The sequence below is a fragment of the Leucopleurus acutus genome (assembly GCF_964270905.1).
Source record: "Leucopleurus acutus genome assembly, chromosome: 10".
NCBI lineage: Eukaryota > Metazoa > Chordata > Mammalia > Artiodactyla > Delphinidae > Leucopleurus > Leucopleurus acutus.
This window is the reverse complement of record NC_139153.1, coordinates 52,368,149-52,381,954: the sequence shown is the minus strand read 5'-3', so window position 1 is coordinate 52,381,954 and position 13,806 is coordinate 52,368,149. Positions and strand designations below refer to the sequence as shown.

Genomic DNA, 13,806 nt, shown 5'->3' with positions numbered 1-13,806 from the left:
TATGATGAAGAGGTGAGTTTTGACCTCTCACTGGAATTAGGAAGCACAGGTCTGGGATTAGTGCAACAGGTTCCAGGGCAGATGGTCAAGGGGATGCTGAGGTGTGTGAAGATGCCACCAAAGCCTCCCTGCCCTGCCAGGTGCCTCCAGAGATGCTTCTCAGCCTAGAAAACAAAGACCTGAGAAAAAGAAGACGAGCCCTACTCCACTTGTTTCGTGCGCTAGTGAATTGTCAGGGTTTCTCAATGTGATATGTCACAGTTTATCTTCCTCCCAAGGGGCTTCGGGCGAGCCCCCCAAGGTGGCTAGACCTTCTCCATCTCAATCTGCTGGTGGTAGTGACCAACCTGCCGCTGGCCAACATTCAGCTTGTACACGGAGCTCTTGTGCCGGCACCTGCGGTAACCCCACACGGCCCCCATGCCTGCCAGGAACAGCAGCAGGCACAGGACCGTGACAATGGTGGCAATGATGGGGCCTCTGCTGAGGCTGCGACACTTATCCCCTATGCAGGACTCCAAGGTTGGAAGAAGCTCCTCGCTTGCACCCGGGCCGGGGACTTCCTGTCCCAGGAAGTCCTCAGACAGCAGGTATGGAAAGGTATCCTGGACCTCAGGGGCAGTGATTTCCACTGGAGTCCGGGTGGCCGCCGTGACAGTTGAGGGAATGAGGTTCGACGTCTTGTGGATGGCGGTTGTCACCGTCTCCAGGATAGAGCTGGTGAGCTCATAGGGTAGGGTGGACATGGGAGGCTTCTCTGTGGCATATCTCCAAGGGACAGTTGACTGGTCCCTGGTCAAGTCACCATCCCCCTTGCTGGGACTCTCAGTTTCAGACACACTCATGGGTCTGAGAGCCAAAGCTTCTACATCTAGAGTTTGAGTTGGAAGAACTGAACGGTTGGTTGTGTCCTCACTGAATGTGGGGGTGGTACTCCTGGGCTTCTTAACTTCCACAAGAGCAGGCTGATTGGGTGTAACTAGGACGGTTTCTTCCAGCCCTACTGATCGATTGCCCTCGTCCTTCTCTTCCTCCTCTTCTGCCTCTGTCTTCCTCCAAGCCCCATCGGTCACAGGGTAGCCATCTAACCAGGACTCATCGCTGCTGCTCACCATTGGGTCACCTGCCTTGCTGTCATTCCTGCCCACAAATGGCCCCAAGGGACCATCAGTGCTGCTGTAGATGACCGTAGTTTCTGGCTCACCTGGGGCCGATGTGGTGCCACTGTGGTTGTCTCCAGCAGGAAACTGCTTTTTGGTGTCCTCGTCCATCTCCTTTTCCAACTCAGGCTTGTGGAAGGTCTCATCAGGAAACCAGAACATGTACTTCTGGTTTTGTTGGGATCCTGGCAGGTCTGTGGGGACACCGCTCCCAGTGCTGGGCAAACCTGTGGTTGGCGCAAAAGCTGTATCCTGGGCTGTGTCTTCTTTCCCCACAGAAATGGAGACCAGATGGTCCTGCTTTGGAGCCTCCTCAGAGGCTTCTCCCTGACCCCTGTCCTCTTCTGCCTCTGTCCGGGAATCCTCCATGAGCTCTCTGAATGACACAGATCTGTCATCAGGAAAATTATCTTCATAGTCAATATGTACCTCACCCTCATCTGGAAGGAAAGAGGGAAAAGCCTCATTAAGTCCGAGGTCACAGAGCCAGCGTGGAACACAGAAAGGGAAACCAAAAGCATAAGGACTAGAACAAATGAAATAAAACTGTTATTCTCAGATGCTATGACTGTATCACAGATAAACCCAAAGAACCTATATACAAAGTGTTAAACAAATTAACAGGCAAGTTTATCAAGGAAACTGGGTCTACAGTCAATATGAAACATCAACTGTATCTCTATATACCAGCAATAAACAGAAAACAAAAAATTTAAAAGATACCATTTGCCATAGCATAAAAACACCCCAGACTCCTAGGAATAAATCTAACAAAAGATGGGTAAGATTTCTACATAGAATGGGACAAAGTATTTCTGAGCAAAATGAAAGAAGACTTAAGTAGTGAAGGCTATCCTATGTTAGTACAATGGAAGTGTAATTGTTAAGCTGTCAATACTGCCCAAATTGATCTATGTAGATTTAATACAATCCTAATAAATATCTCAGACATTGACAAGCTGATGCTAAAATTTATGGAAATGCAGAGGGCCAAGAATAGACAAGGAAAAAGAAAAGCTGGAGCATGCAAACCACAAGATTTCAAGATTAACTATAAAACTGGAGTACTTTTTAAGACTCTGTGTGGTATTGGCGCAAAGACAGACAATGGAATTACATTAAGAACTTCTGTTCATCAAAAGCCACCATGAAGAGAGTTAAAATGCAAGCCACAGAGTTGAAGATAATTGCAACACATATAGCCTCCAAAGGGTTCCAGAATTTATAAAGAACTCCTACAAATCAACAATAAATAGGCAGGGACTTCCCTGGTGGCATAGTGGTTAAGAATCTACTTGCCAATTCAGAGGACACGGGTTCGATCCCTGGTCTGGAAAGATCCCACATGCCGTGGAGCAACTAAGCCCGTGAGCCACAAATACTGAGCCCGCGTGCCACAACTACTGAAGTCTGTCTACTTAGAGACCATGCTCCGCAACAAGAGAAGCCACCTAAAGGAGAAGCCACCTCAATGAGAAGACCGCGCACCGCAACGAGGAGTAGCCCCTGCTCTCCACAACTAGAGAAAGCCCGCGCGCAGCAACGAAGACCCAACGCAGCCAAAAATAAATAAGTTTAAAATAAATAAATAAATAAATAAATAAATAGGCAGACAAACCATAGAAAAGTTGGCAAGATACTTGAATCAGAACATCACAAAAAGGATATCTAAATAGTCATTTAACACATGTAAAGAGGCTCAACCTCATTAGTAATAGAGAAATGCTAATTACAGCCATAATGAAATGCCATTTACATAGCACCAGAATGGCTAAAATTAAACAGACCGAAAATCCCTAGTGTAAACAAGGATGCAAAGCACAGCAATTCCACTCCTAAGTATGTACCCAACAGTAACGTGTGGACACGGTCACCAAAAGACATGCACGAGCATGTTTATAATAACCAGAAACTAGATACACTTCAAATAGCCATTAATTGCAGAAATGACACATACACTGTTGTACATTCATACAATGAAAATCTGGACATCAATAAAAATGAACCAACCCCTGCTTCCCACGACATGGAATCTCACAGCCATAAAATTGTGCAAAAGAAGCCGAGCACAAAAGAGCACATTCTTTTGGGGGTACTGGCAGCATTCTACTTCTTGACCTGTGTGGTGGCCAAATTTCTTTATTTTTTGATAATTTATTAATCTGTTCCCTTATGATTTATATGTATGTTTTTTCAAACTTTCTAAAAATTGAATGAAAGATCTTTAAATTCTATAGTGGTTTACAATTTTCAACAGTTTCACACACGATTCCATATAATCTAATAATAACCCTTTTATTTTTATCTCCTACCCCTATGTTGCCCCTCCCCCTTCCCTCTCCCCACTGGTAACCACTAGTTTATTCTTGATATCTGTGAGTCGGCTTCTTTTTTGTTTTATTCACTAGTTTGTTTTATTTTTTAGATTCCACATATAAGTGATATCATTGAATGTATGTTTTAATTAAATAAAAAAGTATCTTTTGAAACTCTGATTTGCTCTTTGTAAGACTTCTGAGTTGTGAGATGTGCTGTGAAGTATCCTGAATCCAGCTGAGTGAGAAGGAAGACGGGCCCCACAGGCAGGAGCCCCGAATGTAAGGACAGCTTGGTGAGGTAGGAACCATGCTGGTTAGGAAGGTCTCAAGTAGCTGTGTCCTCAGAAGAGAGCAGCCCGCTGAGCTTGTCCCTCTTAATGGTCTTTGAAAGCTACATCCTACTACAAAACACAATTATTTTATTTTAAATTTATTTTTAAATTTTTTGGCTACAATGGGTCTTCGTTGCTGTGCGTGGGCTTTCTCAAGTTGCGGTGAGCAGGGGCTACTCTTCGTTGCGGTGTGTGAGCTTCTCATTGCGGTGGCTTCTCGTTGCGGAGCACGGGCTGTAGAGCGCACGGGCTTCAGTAGTTGCGGCAAAGCTCGGGCTCAGTAGTTGTGGCGCACAGGCTTTGTCGCTCTGCGGCATTTGGGATCTTCCCGGACCAGGTCTCAAACCTGTGTCCCCTGCATTGGCAGGCAGATTCTTAACCACTGCGCCACCAGAGAAGTCCAAGACACAATTATTAAATAGAAAGGTTTCTTAGGCTCTTGTGATATAATAACATACATATTTGGTCTTTGGTTCCTGGCACAGAGCTCCTAAAACCCTTGGAATTTCCTGCGTGATAGGGGTGACAGGAATATTTTTTGTTACGCATAACAAGTTTCTTTGACCATACCTGAGTTATGTTAATGAGGTGACTCTGTGGGCCCCTAGAGAGCTTCAGGTTGGGGGCTGGTTGTCGGAGGAACCAACCACGTGATTAGAGGGTTGGACCTTTCAGCCCCACCTCCACCTAGGGAGAGGGGCTGGAGACTGAGCTGATCGCCAAGGCCAATGATGTAACCAACCATACCTACATAATGAAACCTCTATAAAAAACCTTAAACTACAGGGTTTCAAGAACTTCCAGGTTGGTGAATGTGTCCAACGTGCTGGGGAGGAATACACCCCAGGTTCAAGGGACAGAAGCTCCCGTCCTCGGGATCTTTCCAGACCTTGTCCTATGTACCTCTTCATCTGGTTATTCAACCTGTATTCTTGTAATATCCTTTATAATAAACTGGTAACTATAAGTAAAATCCTTTCCTGAGTTCTGTGAGCTGTTCTAGTAAATTGTCAAACCTGAGGAGGGGGTCGTAAAAACCCCCAATTTATAGCCAGTTGGTCACAAGTCCAGGTGATCTGGATTTGTGATTGGCATGTAAAGCAGAGGCAGTCTTGTGGGACTGAGCCCGTAATCCATGGGTTCTGCACTAACTCCAGGTAGGTAATGTTAGAATGGAATTGAACTGTAGGACGCCCAGCTGGTGTCCAGAGATTTGCAAAATTGGTTGTTGGTGTGAGGAATCCCCCTCCACTGCCCCCCACCTCACCACATTTGGAGTCAGACGTGTTCTGCAGGTGGAAACAAAGCTCAGGAGTTTCCCCCTACTTCACTCTGCACCTTAAAAAGGGCAAAATGCAAAGATCTCCAGCACCAAGGTCTGGATGGAATGCTGAGGTGTGGTGTGTTCCTGGGCTCTGAAACTGGATTAGGGGGCATTTGGTTTATTTCTAATAAGTCTCCTTATCTTGCTTATTTAATGACTTGCAGAGTTATAAACACATTTAAAAATCCTTTCTGATCTGCTCCTAAAAGTTAAGCCCATTCATTTTACTTTTCATTATTATATTTGTGATCTTTGATGTTACTATTATGACTCGATGAAGGCTACTTTGTAGATACTAAAACCCCCAGCAGGTGGAAGAAGTTAACTATATGGTGACCAGGCTGTAGCCATGACATAAGCTGCCACAATTCTGAGAACTGGCCTCAAAGAAATGGGAACAAACCGACCCTGGAACTGAAGATTAACTGAACCTAAAACAATCAAGATGATGGTGATCAGACCACCGCCTGACCAATTTCAAGATAACAGTCAGAGCTGACTGTTCTGTTCCTGCATGTAGTCCCCACCCTCTGCCTATAAAAGCTCTTGCCCACTGATTGTCAGTGGGGGGAGTCGGTCTTTGGACATGAGACTGGCCTCCCCTCTCGGTTGCTGGCCTTTGAAATAAGGCAAACTTTCCTTTCCGTCAACCTTGCCTCTTCATTGGCTTTTGAGCGGCGAGCAGCTGGACCCACTTTAGGTTAAGTATTTGGCTCCCAACCTGAGGCTGGGCTCTCGCGATATCTGGCTCCCGGGTTTTCCCCGACCAGAGCCGCCGCCATGAAGACTCGCCGGGATGGCTGCGAGGAGCTAGTTGTTCGTGACTCGCTGGCCCTGAGAGGGAGTTTGGGGGGACGTTCATAGCAGCTGTCGAAACTATTTGTTTCGGGGATTCTCCCTGTTTCTTCCCAGCTTGGCACTGGCTGCCAGCGTACGCTTTCCCTTGGTGGAATGGAAAGATGCCTCTGGAAGAGCTGACGAGCTCCGAGACCGAGGTAAGTTCACTGGTGCGCACCCGGCAAGCTTCTCTTTTGAGCACCAAGTGCTATTTGGGCATTTTGCCAATTGGTTCTGACGTGTGTCTGAGGTTGAGGACCGTCTGTGTTGGGAAGTGTTTGTTTGGGACTCCATGTTGGTCATCCTCTCAGGGTATTTGTGACAGTTCTGTCTTCTGGTGTGTGGACAAGTCCTCTCTGCCTTTGTGTCCCCAGCACTCAGCGTGGTGCTTGGCACATAGTAGACACTCTGGAAATATCTGTTGAATGAATAACCGCGTGAATGAAGAGGTGAACAAGTGAGTGATGGAAGCCCGTTTTGATCAAGCTTGGTTCAGTCTGGAAGTCCGTCAGCCAGGGCATTATTTGGTGCATGACAGTAGCAAAGAATGGTAAACAACCTCTTCATCCTAGTACTGAGCATAATCAATGTGGGCTAAATTCCTTCTCCCATGTAACCCAGCCCATGAGCTTCAGAAGTCAAAAGGCACCTGGAATATGGGCAGGACGTGAGCCATTTTCTCCTCCCCCATACCTTCTTCTGCAGGAGATACTGGCCTAGCATATAATGGTAGAGCTGGGGATTTGGGATAGGTCAGCCCACTCTTGCCTGGTGGGCCTGCCTTGACCAGGACCCTTATGGCCAGTCTGAGCTCTGTGTGTGTGTGTGTGTGTGCGCGCGTGCGTCTGCCTGTCCGTCTGCCTGTCCGTCTGGAGGTTCTGCCTTCAGAGCTCCCTGAGCCTAGAGCATCCCTGGATGGCAGCCCAGGGCCCAGAGCCAAGCTCTTCCTGTCTGCCCAGGTTCTCAGGTCAAGGTCTGGCTCAGAAACAGGCTCTCACTGTGTCACAGTTTCGCCAAAACCTCAAATGAAGACACAGACACCAACTGTTTACAAAGAGTCTACTCATGACAAAATATCCCAAGCCTGTTTTTCCCTTCTTGAGTAACAGTAAAGTTTGTTGCTCACTGAATGTCAACCCAAAATTACACTCTGCCTCAAGGTGGGGAACATCAGCCCTTTGCCTGCTGAGGTGTAATTTCTCCCCCCTCCCTCTGCTCCCCTGAGTCTGCGCTCTCCTTAACCAACCCTCCAGCCCTCCCCTCCCCCACGCTCTCCTGAAAGCTGGGCTGGCACAACACTGGGCCTCCTGATTTAGACCAACGGGTCCAGGAAATGTGAACTCCATGGGCTCTCTTGGCAAAAACCAAGTCATTCCCTGTGTGTTTAGATTTAATTGTTACTTTAGGAAAACCAAAGACTACACATCAATAGAAATCAGGAGTAAAAAGAAAAGAGTCGCCCAGGTCGTGCCTTTATCAGGGGCAGAAGTATACAGGCCGGGGCCCAGAACCCTGGGCTCTCCCAGGGCTGTCATTTTTCATGTTGTTGCATTTATGGAAGCCCACGCATGCCTTCTTTTTCCCTCTGGTCTTGGCTACACAGCTTTTAAAAATAGTAATTTTGAAAAAGACAACCAGACAAGCCAGAAATAACCACTGGTTCAATGAACCTCTGAACAAATATGGCAATATTGACAAAGAGATTCTAAATTCAGTCCAGTCTCTGGCTTTTACTCTATGAAGGAAGTCTAGAAGATGGAGAAAAACAGAAATGGAAGTTAATTTAAGAAAACAAAAGATGGGCTTTAGAAACGAGGGAAAATAGCAAAGGAACTTAGTGAGGGAACAGCTAGTTTACAAAGCAAGCCCTGATGCTTTTTAGAGGCCCCTGGAGAAGCACACAGCCATCATAAAGATGTTGGAATGAGACGTGCCTGGTTTTAATCTTGGCTCTGCTTTTTTTTTTTTTTTTAATAATTCTTTTTTTATTTTTGGCTGCCTTGAGTCTTTGTTGCTGTGCGCGGGCTTTCTCTAGTTGAAGTGAGCGGGGGCTACTCTTTGCTGTGGTGCGCAGGCTTCTCATTGCGGTGGCTTCTCTTGTTGTGGAGCACAGGCTCTAGGTGCGCGGGCTCAGTAGTTGTGGCTCGCGGGCTCTAGAGCGCAGGCTCAGTAGTTGTGGCGCACAGGCTTAGTTGCTCTGCGGCATGTGGGATCTTCCTGGACCAGGGCTCGAACCCGTGTCCCCTGCATTGGCAGGCAGATTCTTAACCGCTGCGCCACCAGGGAAGTCCCTTGGCTCTGCTTCTTTCTGGCTGCCTGACGCAGGAAGTTACTGAACCTCTCTGTCCCTCAGTTTTCCCATCTATCAATTGGAGCTGGCCATTTCTACTTTCAGACTTGTGAAGATGAAATGAAATAAAGTGTATAAAACTCCTCTTACAGAAAGGAACATGAGGAGACTTGGGGAAGATGAAAATGTTCTGTATTTTGGTTCTGGTGGTGGTTTCATGGGTGTACAGATCTGTGACAACTCAGAGACTTTTATATTTTAAATGGTTACTGTTTATTGTATGCAAATTAAACCTCAGGAAAGTTGTTTAAAAAAACAAAACAAGAACAAAAAACAACTCCCAAAACAGAGATGACATGGAACAGGTTTGGCATGGTTTACGACAGCTCTTTTCTCAGTGCCCAAATGGGGAATGGGTCTTGTTTCCATAGCTGCAACAGACCAGGGAAGGGAAAAGGAGTAGCTGTCCATGTGTTGTTGGACTCAGAGGTGGCAGGGCTGGTAGAGTGAGTTCAAGCTTGGTGTCACTCACTTTCCTGATACTACAGAAAGCACAAACAGAACCATGGAGCTTGGAGTGGAAAATCTTAAAGGCTTTTCAGAGCCTGTCTTAGCAGATACCCTTTGTCAGGGCAAGTTGTCTTTTTTTTGGCCACGCCATGTGGCATGTGGGATGTTAGTTCCCTGACCAGGGATTGAACCTGTGCCCCCTGCAGTCGAAGCTCAGAATCTTAACCACTGGACTGCCAGGGAAGTCCCCAGGGCAAGTTTTAAAGGAGGATCAAGGGGCAAATCAGAGAGCAAGGGTCTATGAGTCTCTCCCTTCCTGGGGTAATTGCAGACCAGGGTAGAGGCCATAGGACCACTGGGTGCTGAGTCAGGAGAGGGCAGAGCTGTTGAAGGCAGTGAGCCCCCAGGACAGCAAGTAGGGGAATGGTCAGTGTGTCCAGGGAAGCACGTGTGGCACCATGGTCACGTGGCCAGGGGTGGCCACTCGGAGTTCTGGGAGGTCAGAGACTATCTAGGGTACAAGTGGCCAGAGATGGATATGGCCTTGAAGATATGGGACTTGGTATAATAAGAAGCCCAAAGAAAACCAAATATAGCATGGAAATCTGTGCACGTGTGTAAGGAGCAAAGCACCAGGACTTTTCTATAATTAGGGCAACAACTAACCATAATTGGATACCAAGAACATTAGAGAGGTATGACAAACATTTCGTGCTACCCAACTGGGAATGGAAACCAACTGTGGATTCAGGTAGGAGAATGGAAAATAAAATGGCCAGACCCAGACCTGGACTCTAGGAACCAAAGCTAGAGAAATACCAACACGCAGAGGGGAGAAAATGGCAGTTTAAGAAGTCCCCACCCATTCAGGTTGATGGTCAAGGCTAAAGTCCCTGTGCTAAGTGAGAGATTTCACCAGCACCACTTGAGGCTGGACCATAAGGTCAAGGTGAACATACAACCTGGGTGGGCAGTGTGTGCCTGAGGCACCCTCCTGCACTGGCCACTCACTGACCACCCAGGTGGGCGTGCCCCTGTGCATTCATGCACGCTTACCATTCAAAGTTTAAATTTCATCATGCTCATTCAGGCAGTCCCCACTTTACTAATTTTTCTTTAAACCACTGCTCTCCTGAACTGATGCTTTAATCAGCAACTAAGTTCTTCACTGTAGTGGATGCTGTTGGTGCTCATGTCCCCTTTCCCAGACCAGTGCACCCATCCGCCAGCAGCTGTGAGCGACGGCAGCTGAGGGTTCACAGCTGCCAGTCCTCTGGAGGACTGCCCTTGGAGGAATGGGAGCCTCAGTTAGGGCGGTTGCAACCCGCCTTGCCCTCCGTGCACAGCAGCCTGCAGCCAACGACAGACTAATATGGAGGAACTCAGGCCGGTCCCCTTGCTTCCAAGTGGGACCAACCCTGTGGTGCAATTCATGCTCCCCAGCTCCCCAAGGGATCAGGCAAAGCAAGGATCCAGCTGAGGCCACATCCTTAACTCCTCCCTCTCACCTTCCCTGCCTCCCTTATTCCCTTTCTCCCCCAACAAGCCATGGACATCTGAACAGGCTCCGCTTTTAGAGAATCTAACCCAAGTCATCTAGCCAGTCTTCAAGATGCCCAAACAGTGACAAATTTGAGTGAAACAGTCTTCCTAGTAGCCCTGAGCTCCTAAGCTCCAGCTCATTCCTGTGCTCGCTGCAGTTCTGCCCAGGTGCATCCCACTCCCCAGCTACACACTGAAAACATGAGGCTACCAGGACCTTCGTAGGCTGTGAAACCAGTGCACACTTTTTAGCTTCCATTGACTGGACCTGTGCAGCCTTTGAGCACTTTTCCCACCTGGGAACACACACTTCCTTTAAAATTTCACCTGGGACACCTCGTTTTCCAGCTTTCCCTTTTACCTCATCATCTACTGCTTCTCTGTCTCTCTTAAGGTATTCAGTTTACTAGTTTCCTTTAGGGTTGGGACAGTTTTGCTCAACGTTGATTACACAGTACCTGGGACCCTGCCAGATGAAGGGAGGGGGACAGAGTGAACGAATGAATGGCCAATAGGCCGTAGAAGGAATGTTGTTGTCCAAACCAAGATGGGTCCAACTCCAAAACCCTTGTTCGGCCCACCCTCTCAAGATGACTTTTCTCCAACTGAAGCAGTTCCTTAATCAAAACAAGTTGGTGTTCACTGGAGTCAAACACCTGGTGACAATATTCTTGTAACACACACACACACACATTTATAATAACACAGATACTTTAAACGTTAAATCTATAGAGTAATGAAAACTATAACGGTCTGTATATTCAGCTAAGTGTAGAAACCAGAATTCCTGCCCAGCAGCTGAAAGCTCCAATGACTCTGCTTTGCGGTGAGAAAGTAAACACCATTTCAGACACACAAAACCTTCATTTAGTTCTCATTCTACTGGGGCCAGTAAACAACCCCTTTGAGTGGTGGACGTGCCTCGTGGGATGGCGCAGCCTCAGTGCCTCGCCAGAAACACAGCCAGCCCACTGACACCTCAGGGTGAGCCTGGGTCTGCTTTGAGGCGACATATGCCACAAGCAGCAAGTCAGGTCTTATGCCTCTTTTCTCAGACAGGTGAATCCATCGGAACTGGCAGGAGCTCCTGCCTGCCACAAAGCGGCAGCAACAGAGGAAAGTTCTAGAAAATGGCTCAAATTGTGTTTCAGGGACTTGTCCCACTCTGTAACTTTGTTATTAGTATGTGACAAGCAAGTAGGAAGTTTTTAGAAGCTTTTGTAACAATTTGACAGGGGAATTTTATGTCTATTTAAGGAAAATTTTTATTTATATCTAAAATATCTTTCCTTTAGTTTTATGCTAACTCATTTTTATTGCATTTTTACTAACGTTTCAGTCTATCAATAACAAAACAAATTTTTAATTGTGCACAGAGAGTTTGAGACAACAAAATCTCACTATTCATCAAAAAACACTCCAAGAGGAAAAAATAAGCCACAGAATGAGAGAGAAAATTTCAACACATTAAGAAAGTTTTCGTAAAAAAGAAATCCAACATTAACATAAATAAATCAATTAGAGAAATGGGCAAAAATCTTGGACAGACACTTACTGAGTAAATGCTAATAGTATCTGATTAGATAAGTGCTTGGGTAGAGACGTGGGTTTTACAGGTCACCATGGAGTAGTCACCAGATTGGTGAAATGATAAAAAGTCTCACAATCCTGAAGGTTGGTGAGGATGCTGGAACAGAGCTCTTATACACAGCTGGTGGGAGAGTAAACTGGTCAAAACACTTTAGAAAACTCTCCACGTAAGCTGGACACACACCTACCCCATGGGCAGCAACTCCACTGCCAGGAACCAAAAGAAATGTGTTCACATGTGAAACGAATGATGTGGAGGAGAACGAGCACCGCAGCGTAAATTTTCAACAGTCACAACACAAGAACAAGCCAAATGACCACCAGCAGAAATAATGGGTGGTGTATTCACACTATAGATAGTAAACTGCAATGAACCCCAAAAACCACAGCTCAGGCAACAACATGGATGAAGCTCACAGACAAGACAGCACCCTAGTCTCATCATGGTTCTCCCATAGGATCTGCCGGACATTCTGGGGACCAACCGTCCTATAAATTCAGTAACATTGTGGTGCTGGAGTCATCCCCCTCTATAGCGGCAACCTCCACTTGGGACCCAGAGGTCATGGGGGATCAGGAAGGTGGGCTCTGAAGGAGTCTTGGGGAGAAAGGAACCCTGTGAGGTCAGGGAACAATTCAGGGTCTGGCATGAGGTCCATGGTGTAGGAGTCATAGGAGAGAGTGATTTCTGCCATTGGGAGAATTCCCAAGGGGGCTGGGCAAGGGTGGGATGCAGAAGCCTCGCCCCCAGGCATACGATGATGATGGAATGGGGACACCTGGGGGAATCAGATCAAGTTTCGGGAGCTAAATGCCCAACAGGAGTCTTTTTAACCTCAGCTATAATTTTATTCAGACTCACGGGGCAGCCCAAGGAGTAGAGCAAGACAGCAGGGCAGCAGCAGAAAATTCCCATCAGGAGGAGCGGTCCATACAGCTGTCCTGGAGTTATTTTCCTGCTTACCTTTCCCGCAGGCCTGGACCAGGCCATACCACTCCCCGCAGCTGTTGCACAGCAAGGTGAAGGCTGTTTCGCGCCGGCCCGTCACGTGGCCGGGGGCGCAAAGGTACAGCAGCTCATCCCCCATCTCCAAGCCCGTGTGGCCCTGCAGGATGGTGTGTGGGAAGGAAGGTGGGTCTCCACACGGCTTCTCTGAGGACAAGGAATCACAATAAGTTTTCCCAAACTCTGCAGAACTTTTTCAGCCTGGGAGGAAAAAACAAACTTAAAAAACAACCCCTTGAGACTTCCCTGGTGGTCCAGTGGTTAAGAATACGCCTTCCAATGCAGGGGACGTGGGTTCGATCCCTGGTCGGGGAACTAACATCACACATGTTTTGGGGCAACTAAGCCCATGCGCTCTAGAGCCCACGCACTGCAAAGATCCTGCATGCTGCAACTAAGACCGGCTGTAGCCAAGTAAATAAATACTGAAAAAAAAGAAGCCAGTAGAGGAAGTAAAATGGAATAATATAAAATATTGGGTTAATCCAAAAGGAACGGAACAATAGAAGAGGAAAAACAAAAAGCAACCCCCTCTCCCCCATGGGTGTTGCCTGCACCTTAAACTGAGATCTCCTTCACCCTGGCATCCCCAGGACCTGGCAGAATGCCTGGCGCAGATGAAGCACTCAAAAAATACTTGTTGAATGAATAAAAGTGCTACAACTTTGTGTTTTCATTTATTTTTTTAAAAAAGATTTATTTAGCTGCATTGGTCTTTGTTGCAGCACTCGGGTTTCTCTCTAGTTGTGGCATGTGGGCTCCAGAGCGTGTGGGCTCAGTAGTTGCGGCACACAGGCTCTCTAGCTGTGGCCCACAGGCTTAGTTGCCCTGCGGCATGTGGGATCTTAGTTCCCCGACCAGGGATCGAACCCACGTCCCCTGCATTGGAAGATGGAT

The 13,806-nt window shown here is 47.1% G+C and overlaps 1 protein-coding gene across 1 annotated transcript in view; it reads right to left on the bottom strand.

Moving 5' to 3' along the window:
• Positions 1-305: 305 nt before the first annotated feature.
• SUSD5 (sushi domain containing 5) overlaps positions 306-13,806 on the bottom strand; it is a gene marked incomplete at both ends in the record, with an annotated part of 36,790 nt that continues 23,289 nt past the window's right edge. The window contains 2 exons of the mRNA XM_082849104.1: positions 306-1,600; positions 12,868-13,056. Of these exons, the coding sequence (XP_082705230.1) occupies positions 306-1,600; positions 12,868-13,056 (1,484 nt within the window). The remainder of the gene's footprint in view (positions 1,601-12,867; positions 13,057-13,806) is intronic.